Genomic DNA, 13,865 nt, shown 5'->3' with positions numbered 1-13,865 from the left:
GCAATAACAGCCATGTCTGTTCCATTCTTCACACTTGATGAAACAAATTGGCAGAAATAGTAGAGTGTCATAGAAGGTACCATGGTCACAGTATGCATTGTCACTAAAAACAGAGAAAATGCTAAGGATACTTCTAAGAAAACTAAGCAAGTTAAGCAGACATTTCCTTACACTAAGCTATGTATCCCGTCCCTATATGATGCATGTTGATCATCATCTTAGATTCAAAGATGTCTTCAGGAAAAAAGGAATCAACTGGCTGTTGTTCTTAGAAGTATGCCCACCGGGGCACCACCGGTGGGGTGAAATCAAAGGGGTAGACCACGCGGTCAACAGAACTAGGTTTTCGTCGAAAATCGCACCTCGGAGGGTGGGAATGGCCCCAAAACTTGTGTGTGTCCACATGGTGTGTACATAAGTGTGGTGAGATGGTGTTGGATCCAAGAATGAACCCCCACGTGTGTCCGGCTTCAGACACTTGGGGTTCCGACACTTAGGCAGACTCTAGACGTATAGGGAGAACTCCCTGAGGGTGAACCAGAGGGAATCTTGAGAGCATATGGGCTGATAATTGTTACCACATGTCCATATGACCTAACCAAGATCAAATGAAGGCATATGCCCACTGGGGCACCGCCGGTGGGATGAAGTCAAAGGGGTAGACCGCGCGGTCAACGGATTAGGGTTTTGTCGTAAATCAAGCCTCGGAGGGTGGGAATGGCCCCAAAACTTGTGTGTGTCCACATGGTGTGTACACAAGTGTGGTGAGATGATGCTGGATCCAAGGATGAACACCCGCGTGTGTTTGGCTTCAGACACTTGGGGTTCCGACACTTAGGCACATTCTGGACGTATAGGGGAAACTCCCTGGGGGAGTGAACCGAAGGGAATCTTGAGAGCATATGGGCTGATAATTGTTACCATATGTCCCTATGACCTAACCAAGATCAAATGAAGGCAGATGCCCACTCGTGCTAAGAACACCCTCACCAACAATGAGCTAATCAGAGGAAGGGGAGTATACGTTGGGACTGGACGATATTAATACTCCTGTAATGATATGCCATAGGAAACAGGGATATGTAAAAAGGAAGTACACATCATCTTTGGTGCTTAGCTCATTCCTTTGGTAGCACAAGTCGCATTATCTTTGCATGTGAGTTTCCTTGAACATAATCCCTATCCTTTAAGATCAACTTGTCTTTGCTTTGTAATCATCGTGGACATTTACTTGCCACTACAATATCTTGGTTTCCGGTCGTTCCATTTGCATGCCACTTGCCATACCTAAGCTTCACATAAGTCAGAGTGTGTTTAGTGTGTTTTGGAGTTCTTTGATACAAAGCCACTTCTCTCCTTTGCATTTTGGTAGCTCTGGGATTAAACCATTGTTCCTATACTATCTATGAAAGGTGAGAAATTGTTTGTACCCCTAACCCACTACTCCTTCCACACACACACACACACAAATTGTTTGTACGACTCCTCTTTTATACTCCCAAGAGTATGCATGTACTACCACGCCACACCCTTAGGAATAACAACAACTCAGCCAATTTGTCAAAAAATCTAACAACCTTTTTTGGACGCGTTAGCTACACCCTAGAAGTTAGGAACAACCATTCGTCCTTCAAACTTGTTTGACTGCTTGGAATATATATACGACTCCTCTTTTATACTTCCAAGAGTATGCATGTCCTCCCACGCCCCACCCTTAGGAATAACAACAACTCAGCCAATTTGTCAAAAAATCTAACAACCTTTTTTGGACGCGTTAGCTACACCCTAGAAGTTAGGAACAACCATTCGTCCTTCAAACTTGTTTGACTGCTTGGAATATATATACGACTCCTCTTTTATACTCCCAAGAGTATGCATGTACTCCCACGCCCCACCCTTAGGAATAACAACAACTCAGCCAATTTGTCAAAAAATCTAACAACCTTTTTTGGACGCGTTAGCTACACCCTAGAAATTAGGAACAACCATTCGTCCTTCAAATTTGTTTGACTGCTTGGAATAGCGGACACCATTTGTTTTTCATCCGTGAACCATTGGAAGTAGTACACATGATACTAGTTTGAAGTATACGCTGTTGTACTAAAATTTGGAGTATATACTGTTACTTACAACCGTGTAGTATATAACATTCTTTTGATGAAACGAGTTAGCACAAATAAGTATATATGACATGTATACACTACTTTTGATGAGACGAATTATCAAAAATATGTAAAACTTATTAAAGGGTATATACCATATTCTTTAGTGAGCGCATACTTTTGTGATGGGTTATATACTGCACTTTGAATTATTATTTTTGTGATAAATAGACTGAACTTTGATGATAGACCAAATACCCTTTTTTTGTTGGGTGAGTATATACTGCATTTTCCTAAGAGGATAGACATTGCATTTTTTTTATGAGGAATGTATACACTTTTTTCATCTAAGAAGGTACACATTTTTTCTGAGTGAGTATAAACTACACATTGCTGAGGGGGTATATACTCGTTTCTTTTCATAAGTGAGTATATGCTACTCCCTCCGTCCGAAAAAGTTTGTCTCAAATTTGTTTATCAAATGGATGTATCTAGCACTAACTTGATGCTAGATACATTTATTTTAGGGACAAGGTTTTTCGGACGGAGGGCGTTTTACTGAGACGTTGGGAGTGCATATATACTAGATTCTCCGCGACAGAGGATATATCATTTTTGTTATGATAAGTACCTATTGTTAGATATCATTCATGTAAAGACTATGCCAAAATCTGGAACAGTATGTGGCCGTGAAGGGAGTATTTGAATAGAAGTATGGTGCAAAATGTGAATTGAAAAAAAAATCAAATATACACCAAGGGTATATACTCTTCCAAGGAGCATATATACTTATTCTATAGAATTCAGTACTCATCGGTATTCAAGTCATAATGCTTTTCATCTAGCAGCTTTACAACTCCCTAAAAAAATACTAGCAACTTTACAATTAACGAGGCAATTTGTTAGGTAGCCATCTTCATCTTTAATCCATCTTAGGTATGTTCTGGACGTCGTAAAAATCACGGCCGTCCGCGATGTCGATGCAGGATAGGTGTAGCCGATCGTGGGTACGTGGTGCTGGCACCGACAGATATGCTGACGACAGACCAGATAGCACGGGCCCAGGTGTCCATGGATCTTGGTCACCGTGGTGTGCATAGATTACACTGCCATACGAGGAACTACATGCATAAAAATAGTGCATGCGTGAGAGTATACCTCAACGATGAGATGGTGAAACCTCTGAAAGAAAATAAAGGATGGGATGATGAACCTCAAGTGTCGTCGTCTCCGGTCAGGCAAGACCGCAGGGGTTGCCATATATTTCCTTCAGCCGTCGGGCAAGACCGCAGGGGTTGCCATATATCTTGTTGTCGTCGTATATCGTAGCCGGTCATAGCCGCCGGCGGCGATGTTACACGACGATGCACTGTGACCACATGAGGAGCAGATGAGACCTTGTATATTTCCTTCAGCTGTTGTCGTCGTGGTTGATGCTGGACCAGATGCTGCTGCCGCCTCTCCTCGCTTTCGCCGTGTCCCCGCCAGTCCGCCACGGCTGCAGCTGCCCGGCATGTGCCCAAGGATGGGATGGCAAGAAAAGTCAGGCTGCCTCTGTTGTCATCCCTGCCATCAGCGATCCACAAACCACAATTTCTAGAACAAGGAATATGCCTAGGAGTATGCATGTGGTTATCCCTAAAAATCTGGAACAACTTTTCAAAGTGCTCGTGATCTCTCCCGTGGGATAATTTAAGAGGGAGTATGCGATAAACTAACAAAGATGATTACTTACCCGGTTTAAATGATTTAAGAGCTCATTTGGCACTCATCATTTCATTTTTTTTGGCAGAAATGAAATAAAGCAGATCTAGGCACTAGCTAAAAAGTCGAGGTAGCCTTGTTATTTCCTTAGGCCACGCGGGCCGGGTGTGGTGCTCCCTGCTCTTGTATAAATAGAGATCAACATCCAAGGCCTCCTCCCACACACGCACACGCTACAGAGCAGAGCAGAGTCTTGCTCCAGTATCTGCCCTCTCCTGTAGTGTAGAGCATCCCTCATCACGTGAAGTTCACGGACAAACATGTCTCCGGTGAAGGTGTTCGGGCACCCGATGTTGACAAACGTCGCACGGGTGCTGCTCTTCCTGGAGGAGGTCGGCGCCGAGTACGAGCTCGTGCCCGTCGACTTCGTCGCCGGCGAGCACAAGAGGCCCCAACACGTCCAGCTAAACGTAAGCAGACGACAATTCGTCGATCGGTCACCGTATAGTATCAGGTGATGATTTCTAACAGAGATGCTGCGTGTTTTTTTTTCTTGCAGCCGTTTGCGAAGATGCCTGGGTTCCAAGATGGCGATCTCGTCCTGTTCGGTGAGCCCTCCATCCATCCATCCGTACACACGACACGAATCATTCCTGTCTAGGAGTATATATCATGTTAAAAATCCATTGCATTGGTTTCTCTAATCTAATCTAACAAATGGATGAGTGATTGCAGAGTCGCGCGCCATCGCCAAGTACATCCTCCGCAAGTACGGGGGGACAGCCGGCCTCGACCTCCTCGGAGAAAACAGCGGAATCGAAGAATTAGCAATGGTGGACATGTGGACGGAGGTGGAGGCCCAGCAGTACTACCCGGCCATCTCGCCCGTGGTGTTCGAGTGCATCATCATTCCCTTCATCATTCCTGGCGGTGGCGCGGCGCCGAACCAGACCGTCGTCGACGAGAGCCTGGAGCGGCTGAGGGGTGTGCTGGGGATCTATGAGGCCCGGCTGGAGAAGAGCAGGTACTTGGCCGGGGACTCCATCAGCTTCGCCGATCTGAACCACATCCCGTTCACCTTCTACTTCATGACCACCCCGTACGCCAAGGTGTTTGATGACTACCCCAAGGTGAAGGCCTGGTGGGAGATGCTCATGGAGAGGCCCGCGGTGCAGAGGGTCTGCAAGCATATGCCTACGGAGTTTAAGCTAGGTGCACAGTACTAGATGTTTCTCCGCGCGAGTGTGTGCCGTGCCGTGCCGGTGATGATTCCATTCAAGAGAAGAGACCTCCCGTGGGTGGGTGATCATCTGCCCGTCTAGTTCGTTCGTGTATACGCTTTCAGTTTCAGCAGCACGAGGAGTCCGCTTGCGCTTCTGTTCGTGCGAGCCTGGATTCCTTGCTTTAAGTTGTGCACTAGTACTCCCTCCGTTCCATAATATAGTGTCTATAGATTTTTGCAAAAGTCAAACATTACAAACTTTGACCATATTTATAGAAAAAAGTAGGTACATCTAGAATAGCAAATGCACATCATTGAATACATCATGAGTTATATTTTCAAAATGTACATGTTTGATATTGTAGATGTAGACGGTTTTCTCATACACTTGATCAAAGTTAGCAAAATTTGACTTGCACAAAAATCTATAGGCATGGAGGGAGTAGTAAATAAACAACGGACTGGTCAATGCTGCTAATCCATACGTCGTATATAGTACACAACTAAAGATCAGAATGGATCCAAAGCAAACATATATATATTACTACATCTTGGATACGTGTGCATGCATGGCTCTCTTTGGCCGTCAAATCGTACCACCTTTCAATCTTGGCGTCTCTCCAGATTTCGTTTTCCAAACCGCCGACTTTGCAGTTTATTTATTTACTAGCAAAAATGCCTGTGCGTTGCATCGGAAGAAAAAAAAATCTTTCATGTTTGGTTTGTGGGTATGTGAGTTGCCAAGGAAAGACACTACGTATGTGATGCTATCAAGATTTGTCTTAATCAAAAACTTATTTATCCATTTGCTAAAGTATCATACATGCACAAGACATGCATTTGTCTATATAAAGAGATCCTTAGTTGAATGCCCATGCGTTGCTATGCAAAAAAAAAAATCAATTGATCGTGACTTAACTCTCTTGTCACCCAAGTAACATAAATCTACTTTAGTCAAGACAACACGGGACAAAAGTCTCATATGAAGAAATAATTATAGATGAAGGGTATTTTGGGATGCTAGTTTGGGAAGATGGTATGTATTGCCGTCCTTGACCACTTAAATTTGTTCATAGCCTCCTCGCTCTTTTCCAAAAACATCATACATCAATATCACGGTTAGCAATCTCAACTGTGGTATTGTCTGAATCTCAATGCAAAAATTCAGAACATGCATCCTACCTATTGCTCCTTAGCTTCAATAAAATGAGCATTGTTGCCATGGTTAGAAATTAAATCGGGCGAAATTAACAATATAGTGTACAGCAGGCCAGACAAAATCTGAGTTTATATATACCCTACAATCCATTGTGATCTGGTTACCATAGCACATAAAATTGCAGCTCAAAAGCTTATGCCGGTTTTACTTTTAATTTTTTTTTGTGAGTAGGCCTCAATCTTAGTCAGTGCACATCAGGCCGAAAGGCCAATTTGGCTTAAATAAAAAATAAAGTAAGGTGCAACACGCCTGCTCTCGTAGCCCCTGGCTGCATGCGAGATTGAACGGCCCACGCTCTTCGAGCATGGCCGCTTATATTCCTGAAGCTTCTTTTCCTGGCTCCGCCTCTCCACATCTCTTTCTCTCTCTCTCACTCGTCAGTCGTCACAGGAGGACACCATGGAGTAGCAACCTCGAGTTGACGAGCGACCCCGCACAGCCGGCATGTGTTCCACCGCACCCCTCTCTGCCTCGACCCCGTCCTCCGCGGGTCCCCTCTGTCGCGCGATGGACGTCGACCTCGTGCCCCTGCCTTCTCGCGAGCTCGCCCGAGCCGCAGCAATGGCGCCGCCGCCCAGCGCCACAACGGAGAGAGGAGCACATCGACCTGTTGACGTATAATGTGCTGCCTAGTCTCTTCCATCAGATCGGTTTTTTGGTTGCATTGGCTAGAGCATGCACTTCTACATGGTATCAGAGCCAAGAGGTCTTGAGTTCAAGACCCGGCTGGCGCAATTAAATTGCAGCCCACTTTCGGTCCACGTTTAGTCCTGAGGGAGCCACACGTGAGGGGGAGTGTTGACATATAATGTGCTGCCTAGTCTCTTCCATCAGATCGGTCTTTTGGTTGCATTGGCTAGATACACGGCCGACCCCTCCCTCCCCTGCTGCATCACTGGGCCTCCTTCCCGTTTTCTTTCCTCCCTTCGACTTCCTGCAGCGAACCGAGGCCATGGCCACCAGCCCCCCTTCTTCTTAAGCTTTGCCACGGGCCGCCCAAGATCAAATTCGGTCGCCACGGTAGAGCGCTAGCCGCTACTGTCAGCTTCCTGCTGCCGCCGTCCTCCGCTAACGCAGCTCTCCCTCCAACCTTTTAGCAGCAAGACTGAATTCTCTTCCTTTCTTATTTCTCTGGAAGCTTTCTGTATATTTAGAAGCAAGATTGAATGTTCCCCTTTCCTTCAACAGCAGCATGCGATCCTCCTCTTTCCTCGTTTATCTTTCAGCGTCTGTATCTTCATTTTCTTATTGATTCCCTAAACACCGCCTCGATACCCCAAAAAGTTGAAGTCATATATAAATTGGAAGAAGCAAGTGGAAGGGGGCGAGGTGGGACTATTTAAAAGGAGCATCTAACCTTTTCCTAGCAGAATTTGATCTAGCTGAGTTGGTTGCAATCCCTGTTACAGGGCTGGAAGTCAAGAGTTCGAATCGTATAGCAGCATCAATTTTTACCTCCCGTCCTCCAATGCAGCGGGGCCACCTTTCACCAGGTGTGTGACTTAAACGGGCCAAGGCGACTGGCCCAAGAGCCATAACACGCGGGTGCAGGCCCAAGTCGCGCAATGCTTTTGACGTACAGGCAGCCGGCGTGTAGATAGATTAGTACCATCTTGGATAATAGAAAAAGAAAAAAACTGAAAGCGTAAATTCACGGGAAGAAAGCGTATTGTGACGGTGAACCCGACAAAGTTAATCCGTGCTTTATTATTAAAAATTATTATTATTATTATTATTAATTATTATTATTATTATTATTATTATTATTATTATTACTAGCAAAAGACCCGTGCGTTGCAACGGAGACATTAATTTTATATTAGGGGTTCAATAATAATCATGTTAAATATATATCTTTAGGATTCTCATGCACATCAAACAATAACGACATTAAAGACACGTGTCCTAACAAAACAGGTGGGCAAGCACGACAACTATCCTGACGAGAGCCATGACCAGCACAAGCGCCAAGCCAGTGTCCCATCCACCACCGTAATGCATCTACAACACAAAGTTGTGCCCCCACAACCATCCGAGCGAGATGTTCTTTTTCAAAACGGTTTCAAAAAAAAAATTGAAACCGTCCGAGCGAGATGTTGAAGGCAAAACAGATGAGAAAGCTCATCTTACCGTGCACCTCCACATGGTGTTCGCCGCTGAATTGGTCAGCATTGATGATGCTATGCACACCCGGTGCGCGCCCTCCATAATCAGGTTCTGTGTGAACGGCGGACAGAAAAAAAGAGAATAAGCAGTATTTCCTTCCGTATTCTTATAGGTCGAGATAGTGATAGTGATTTTTTTCCAGCGAACCTTTGAAGCTTCCAAAAATAAATTTTATGTTGTTTTATGTTATAAGCTATAACAGCGAATTATTTTAAACTTTTAAAGTGGGCTGAATTTGAATAGTGAACTACTAAAATTTAAATAGTAAACTCCAATTTTGCTACCCTGCCAAAAAAAACTTCTGCAATTTCGTTTTAAGTAGAACACACCACTCTTCTTACTTGTAATTGCTTTTTATAAGCTGTATAAGATCAACTGTACTGTGATGTGATTTTCTATTAAAAAATGAAACGAATCATCTCTTTATAAGCTCTATATAAGAGCAACTGTACTGTAATTTCGGTGGCTACAAAGTAGGCTGGGCGGCACGTTGGAGAGCCATGTGCGGCTGCCGTGTGCTAGGCAGCTGTTGTGCTTAATGCGGTGGGCAGCCAACCAGCAGGACAGCACGCCGGAGCCACCGGCAGGGGAGCTGCGCAGGAAGAAATACATGAATAAATCAAACTGATGACTAAGTGACATGTGTGAAGTCCTTCGAATATATATCGCCTCTTATCAATTTCTTTAGCGGATAGTATGAGAGCACTATGCATCGTTCTCGTGTTTTCTATTGGTTATAAAAAATTTGTGATCACCGTCTTCTTCATCCTCTTTGTCTTCCTCCTTCCGTCCCAACGACCCATCCTCTAACGTTGGTCGTGACCGGTGTCGATGTCCTATGCCACTGCCCTGACACTGATCGAGGCCAGTGTTGATGCTGCCCTGCCCATTCTCAAAACAATTATGCAAATCTCAGATGATCTCTTAAATGAAACATGTTATCAGTGCTTGGCGAGATGGCATGTGCATAGCTTATAGGAAGCATGTGAAAGAGGGTGTCATGTTTTCAGAGGGATGGATTGATCAGTACCAGCATGTATGGAAACTTAATGCCTTCCAGAACTAAGCCACAAATTTTTCAAGCAAAGCACCATATTTTAAATATGCTAGAAGGATGAACACATATGCAAAGGAACTGAAATCAACCTTAATGTCTGGCACAATTTTTAACAACTTATTGAAACTCCTAGTCCTAGACCCTTTGTTTTGTTTCAACCTTCCACCCCATCTTTGTTTTGTTTCTCTGACCACCAATGACACATGAAGATAACCACAAGTGTCCCATCTGTACTGTGGCCATGAGGCAGTCCAGGAGCCTAAGCCAAATATCCTCAAGCATGAGTACAAGCGATTCCCGCTGCACTTTCTTATATATCTCATATTAATAAAACAAGAAAATGTAGTTTGGTGCAGCTAGGATAGACAACTTTGGTACTTTGGTACTTTCCACTTAGCATGAAAACTGTACACCTATATAGAACAGAAGCAACTTTTGCAAAAACAAAATCGGATAGCAGAAAAGTTGTTTGATAGCCAAATACCTATAGTTAAAATTATATTCTTCAAAGTTAAACTAATAACTTTCTCACCGGAGGAATGTAACGAAGAAATTTGAACATAAAATAATAACTTTCACACCGGAGGAATGTTTAACCATCAGTCTTGAAACAAAAGGATTATATCCTTCAAACTGTAGCTAATATGGTACACATCTTGCTAGCAGGAGCAAGATCAAATTTTGAGCTAACATAGAACTATGTTGTAAAATTAATGATGCAATACAAAAAACAAGTGTCAGCTTGGTATCTTTACGCATCTTGCTAGCAAGTTCAGGATCAAACTGTAACTCTTGACAGAGATTTTGGAGGAATGATGCTTTGTTAGGAGTAGCAGCCAAGTCAGTACTAAAGGATTTTATAAACTTATTTCTGTATGCTCGAGATTCGATATCTGAGGTGATTGCTTGTGCTTCACGCTTCCCTAATCCAAATATATTTCTTAGATCATTCAAAGGAATAACCTGCAACTTTAATCACAAAAATATTTATGTTAATATAATAACGAGTATAAAACACTTCGATGGACAGTAATATAAATTGTACAAGACCATGTATCATGTATTTAGAGTCTCACAGTCAACCCAACTTATGAACTCTTAAAATAATAGGGCAACTCACAGCTCATGTACCGTTGAAAAACATATGGCAATTTGTGGTGATAGACATGTGTACTATGACAGAAATAAAAAGAGTTGACCAGCCCTAGGAAAGCATTTTATGCAAATATTGCAGGTGCTTGTAAGAAAATGTCGCTAATCTTTACATACTCATTCATTTTAAACATCCAAAACTGCAGCTCCATGAGAGAGGTGATTTAGTAAAGGAAGCTATCAAATATTAAATGCGCTCTCTCTCTATCTCTCCATCTCCCTCTCCCTCCCCCTCTCCCTCCCTCCTTGATAACCGTGGATATTCATTTATTTAAGTGATCATCAAAAAAATCAAAATATTCTAATTTGACTGTATAAGAATAGTGTAGTTCATTTGGATGTAAAAACATTGACGGAAGAAAGGAGTCATACAAAAAAAATTAACGCATCTATGAATAGACCCTGAATCAACTGTTCAAGTACATGAATGATAATCCTGTCCATCACTGACTTGTTGAGAGTTGATGATAGTAGCAAGAAGAGTTCTACACTAATTTTCCACAAAAAGGCAAACATGATGCTCATAATGATTGCAGCAAACACTTTCAACTACGAAGTGATATACACAGGCAAAACCTTTGGCAAGATAGTTATGCATACCAACAAACTATAAGTTGTGTATCATAGAATTAAACCTCGATGGAATAGCCATGTCAAGAAAGAATTACCAAGTGTACTAATTTTCCTTAGAATACAGATATGCCCTGCAGTAATGAAGAACAAAGCTGAAATTAGCAATCAGTTAGTGCATCTATAAAAAAAATAGCTGATTACCTTAATGGTATGAGGTTCCGAATACTGGTCCTGATCTGTTTATACAAGAAGTGGAAAGAATAGAATAATTAGTAAAAATATTAGCTCTGAAAAAACACAATTAGATACGAAGTGCAGATGCAATCACCAATTTTTCACAAGACAATACGCTTGCTAACACCATACTGTTGTAACAAATACATGAAAATATTGACTAATTATCAAAAGCGCAAAAGCATTGGCAATATAGATGTATACACTTGGTACGTAACGCCAATATCTAGAAGTGATATTTAGTAGATATAAGATATACCCATGCCACAAATGATGTTACCTCGTGTTGGAAGGTTGTCAAGTAGAATTAGATGGATTCCTTACTTTTATAGAACTCTGCCTCTGTGTGTCGCTTTGGTGTGTGCCGACCCCAATCTCATCGTTGACGACCAGGCCACATGCCCTTGCCTACCAGTGGCGGCTCAGTGCCGATGCCACATCCTTGATATTCTCCGGTGGCACAAGCGGGGGAGATAAGAAGAGGACATAATAATGCGTGCAGACAAAGACCGATATGGCCCACTCAGCATGGATTAGCTCCTGTACGACATGAACATTGGGGAGCTCGGCCTGGGCGCTCTCCACTCGCTACTGCAGGCCTTAGTGCCACCGTTGTCCACCTGCAACATCCATCCATCAGTGCGCCATATGTTTGATTAAATGCCCAAACAGAAACAGGGAAAGAGAATATTAAGGAAGGGCTACTCAATCCAGCGTACGTAGATATAACCTGATAGAAGCTACATGTAGATATAAGAATGTCTTGATGCATAAAAAAATATTATGAAATCTTGGATGCAGATGGCACCTGAGTCGGCGGCGTCCAGGAGAGTAGGACCTGAGTCGGCGGTGTCCAGGAGAGTAGCACCTATGTTCAGAATCACAAAGGACGCTGTCAAGCCATCGAGGTCAACAATCGGCCAGGTCGGGGCAGTGGCAATTGCACGCGAGAGTCTTCACTTGAAGTAAATGTTCCAAGTGTCTTCAAGGTTGATCCATTGCAAACTTCTTCACCCACGACATGGTCATCCCATGTGTTGATAAATAGGTGTTAGTTACAAACATTATACTCTGGATGAATAATCAATGGGTGAATAATCAGTGGTCTCTACAGTAAAGAAAACACAAGTATATAATATAACAACTATCAATTACCGGAGAAATAACTAAACTGTTCTCTCGCTTCAGGCAATAATGAATAGCAAGCAATTAGTAATACTCTCCAAGCTTCAGGCAATGATGGTGCTCACCGGTGAGGCGTTTGGATTTGGTTGTGCTCCAACAATTCCTCCCACGTTGGTCAGATCTGAAGATTGGGGAGCGGCTGGCCTCCCATACGCATGGAGCTCCTCTCCTTGGCATGCTCGTTCATTGTATGGGGGTGGGGGCAGCATGCTCTGTGCTTGGAGGGAGAGGTGTGGCTGCTGAGGCAGGATGTGCCCTGAGCGGAACGGGACGTGCGCGAGTCAAGGCCGGCGAGATGTTGAACCCCATGGCGCCCAGCGCCGCCCGCTCAGGCCGCCATCGTCTCCCCCTGTTCCTCTCCCAACTCCCTAACCACACTATCCCAGCCGCCTCCGTGCTCGTGCCCCGTAGCGGTGGCGGCACCACACTATCCCAGCCGCCTCCATGCTCGTGCCCCGTAGCGGCGGCGGCGGTGCCGCCGATTTCAACTTATCCTCTCCAGCTCCCTTTTTTTGTTGCAAATCTCCGGCTCCCAAACGAATCTAGTCTGAGGTGTAGATGAATTGTTTCTTTTTTCTAGAGGAAACCAGACAAAGCGGGGAGAGAAACGTGGGTCTGCGAAGGCGGCAGTGCAGGCCGAGGTCGTCAGGGACGGGATCTCGTGCTCACCGTCGTGCTCGAGCAGGGCATATCGTGGTTGCCGTCCTGCTCGGGGAGAGAAGGACATGCTCGCGGACGGGAGCCCGGATCACCGTGCCTAATCCAACCTGTCGGAACTGCCATTCAGGTGATGGAGCACGCTGAGCTCATAGAGGGAGGGACTGGTGGGTTAGACTCCGATACAAATCAGGCTTGGGAGCGATGGACGCCGGTGCGAGGCGAGACAGTGGAGCCGATCCGCCATCCACTATACAGGTAAAAATAAAATATGAATCCTTTTGCAACAGAGCGGGCCGAGGCCGGAACACATGTACTGCTGCGGCAGCCCAATACGGGGATAGGAAAAAGCGGGCGGGAATTTTAGTACCACCTCGAAAAAGAGCGAAATAAAATAACTTCAAACTGAAAGTGCAAATTCACGGAAAGAAGCGTATTGTGACGGTGAACCCGACAAAGTCGATCCGTGCTTTATTATTAGGGAGAGACTAGTACAAATGCCCGTGCGTTGCAACGGGCCAAAAAATAGCAAATCTGCTTTCTACGTGCCATTCACAACATTACTTATATTTATTTCTAATTATCTCTTTTCGT

At 44.1% G+C, this 13,865-nt stretch overlaps 1 protein-coding gene across 1 annotated transcript; it reads left to right on the top strand.

The window, feature by feature from the left end:
• Positions 1-3,977: 3,977 nt before the first annotated feature.
• LOC123077646 (glutathione S-transferase 1-like) lies at positions 3,978-5,586 on the top strand. Its single transcript, XM_044499942.1, has 3 exons — positions 3,978-4,276; positions 4,366-4,414; positions 4,542-5,586. The coding sequence occupies exons 1-3, from the start codon at positions 4,127-4,129 to the stop codon at positions 5,030-5,032; spliced, it is 690 nt and encodes a 229-aa protein (XP_044355877.1). The 5' UTR covers positions 3,978-4,126; the 3' UTR covers positions 5,033-5,586.
• Positions 5,587-13,865: the final 8,279 nt, after the last annotated feature.

This window comes from Triticum aestivum, chromosome 3D (assembly GCF_018294505.1).
Source record: "Triticum aestivum cultivar Chinese Spring chromosome 3D, IWGSC CS RefSeq v2.1, whole genome shotgun sequence".
NCBI lineage: Eukaryota > Viridiplantae > Streptophyta > Magnoliopsida > Poales > Poaceae > Triticum > Triticum aestivum.
The sequence above is the reverse complement of the archived record's forward strand: the minus strand, read 5'-3'. Positions and strand labels throughout refer to the sequence as shown.

Excerpts from the sequence above, each read along its gene's own strand:
- LOC123077646 (XM_044499942.1), top strand. The coding sequence starts at position 4,127 with ATGTCTCCGGTGAAGGTGTTCGGGCACCCGATGTTGACAAACGTCGCA. Across the intron at positions 4,277-4,365 it reads CCCAACACGTCCAGCTAAAC|CCGTTTGCGAAGATGCCTGG; the intron begins GTAAGCAGACGA and ends TTTTTCTTGCAG. Across the intron at positions 4,415-4,541 it reads TGGCGATCTCGTCCTGTTCG|AGTCGCGCGCCATCGCCAAG; the intron begins GTGAGCCCTCCA and ends GAGTGATTGCAG.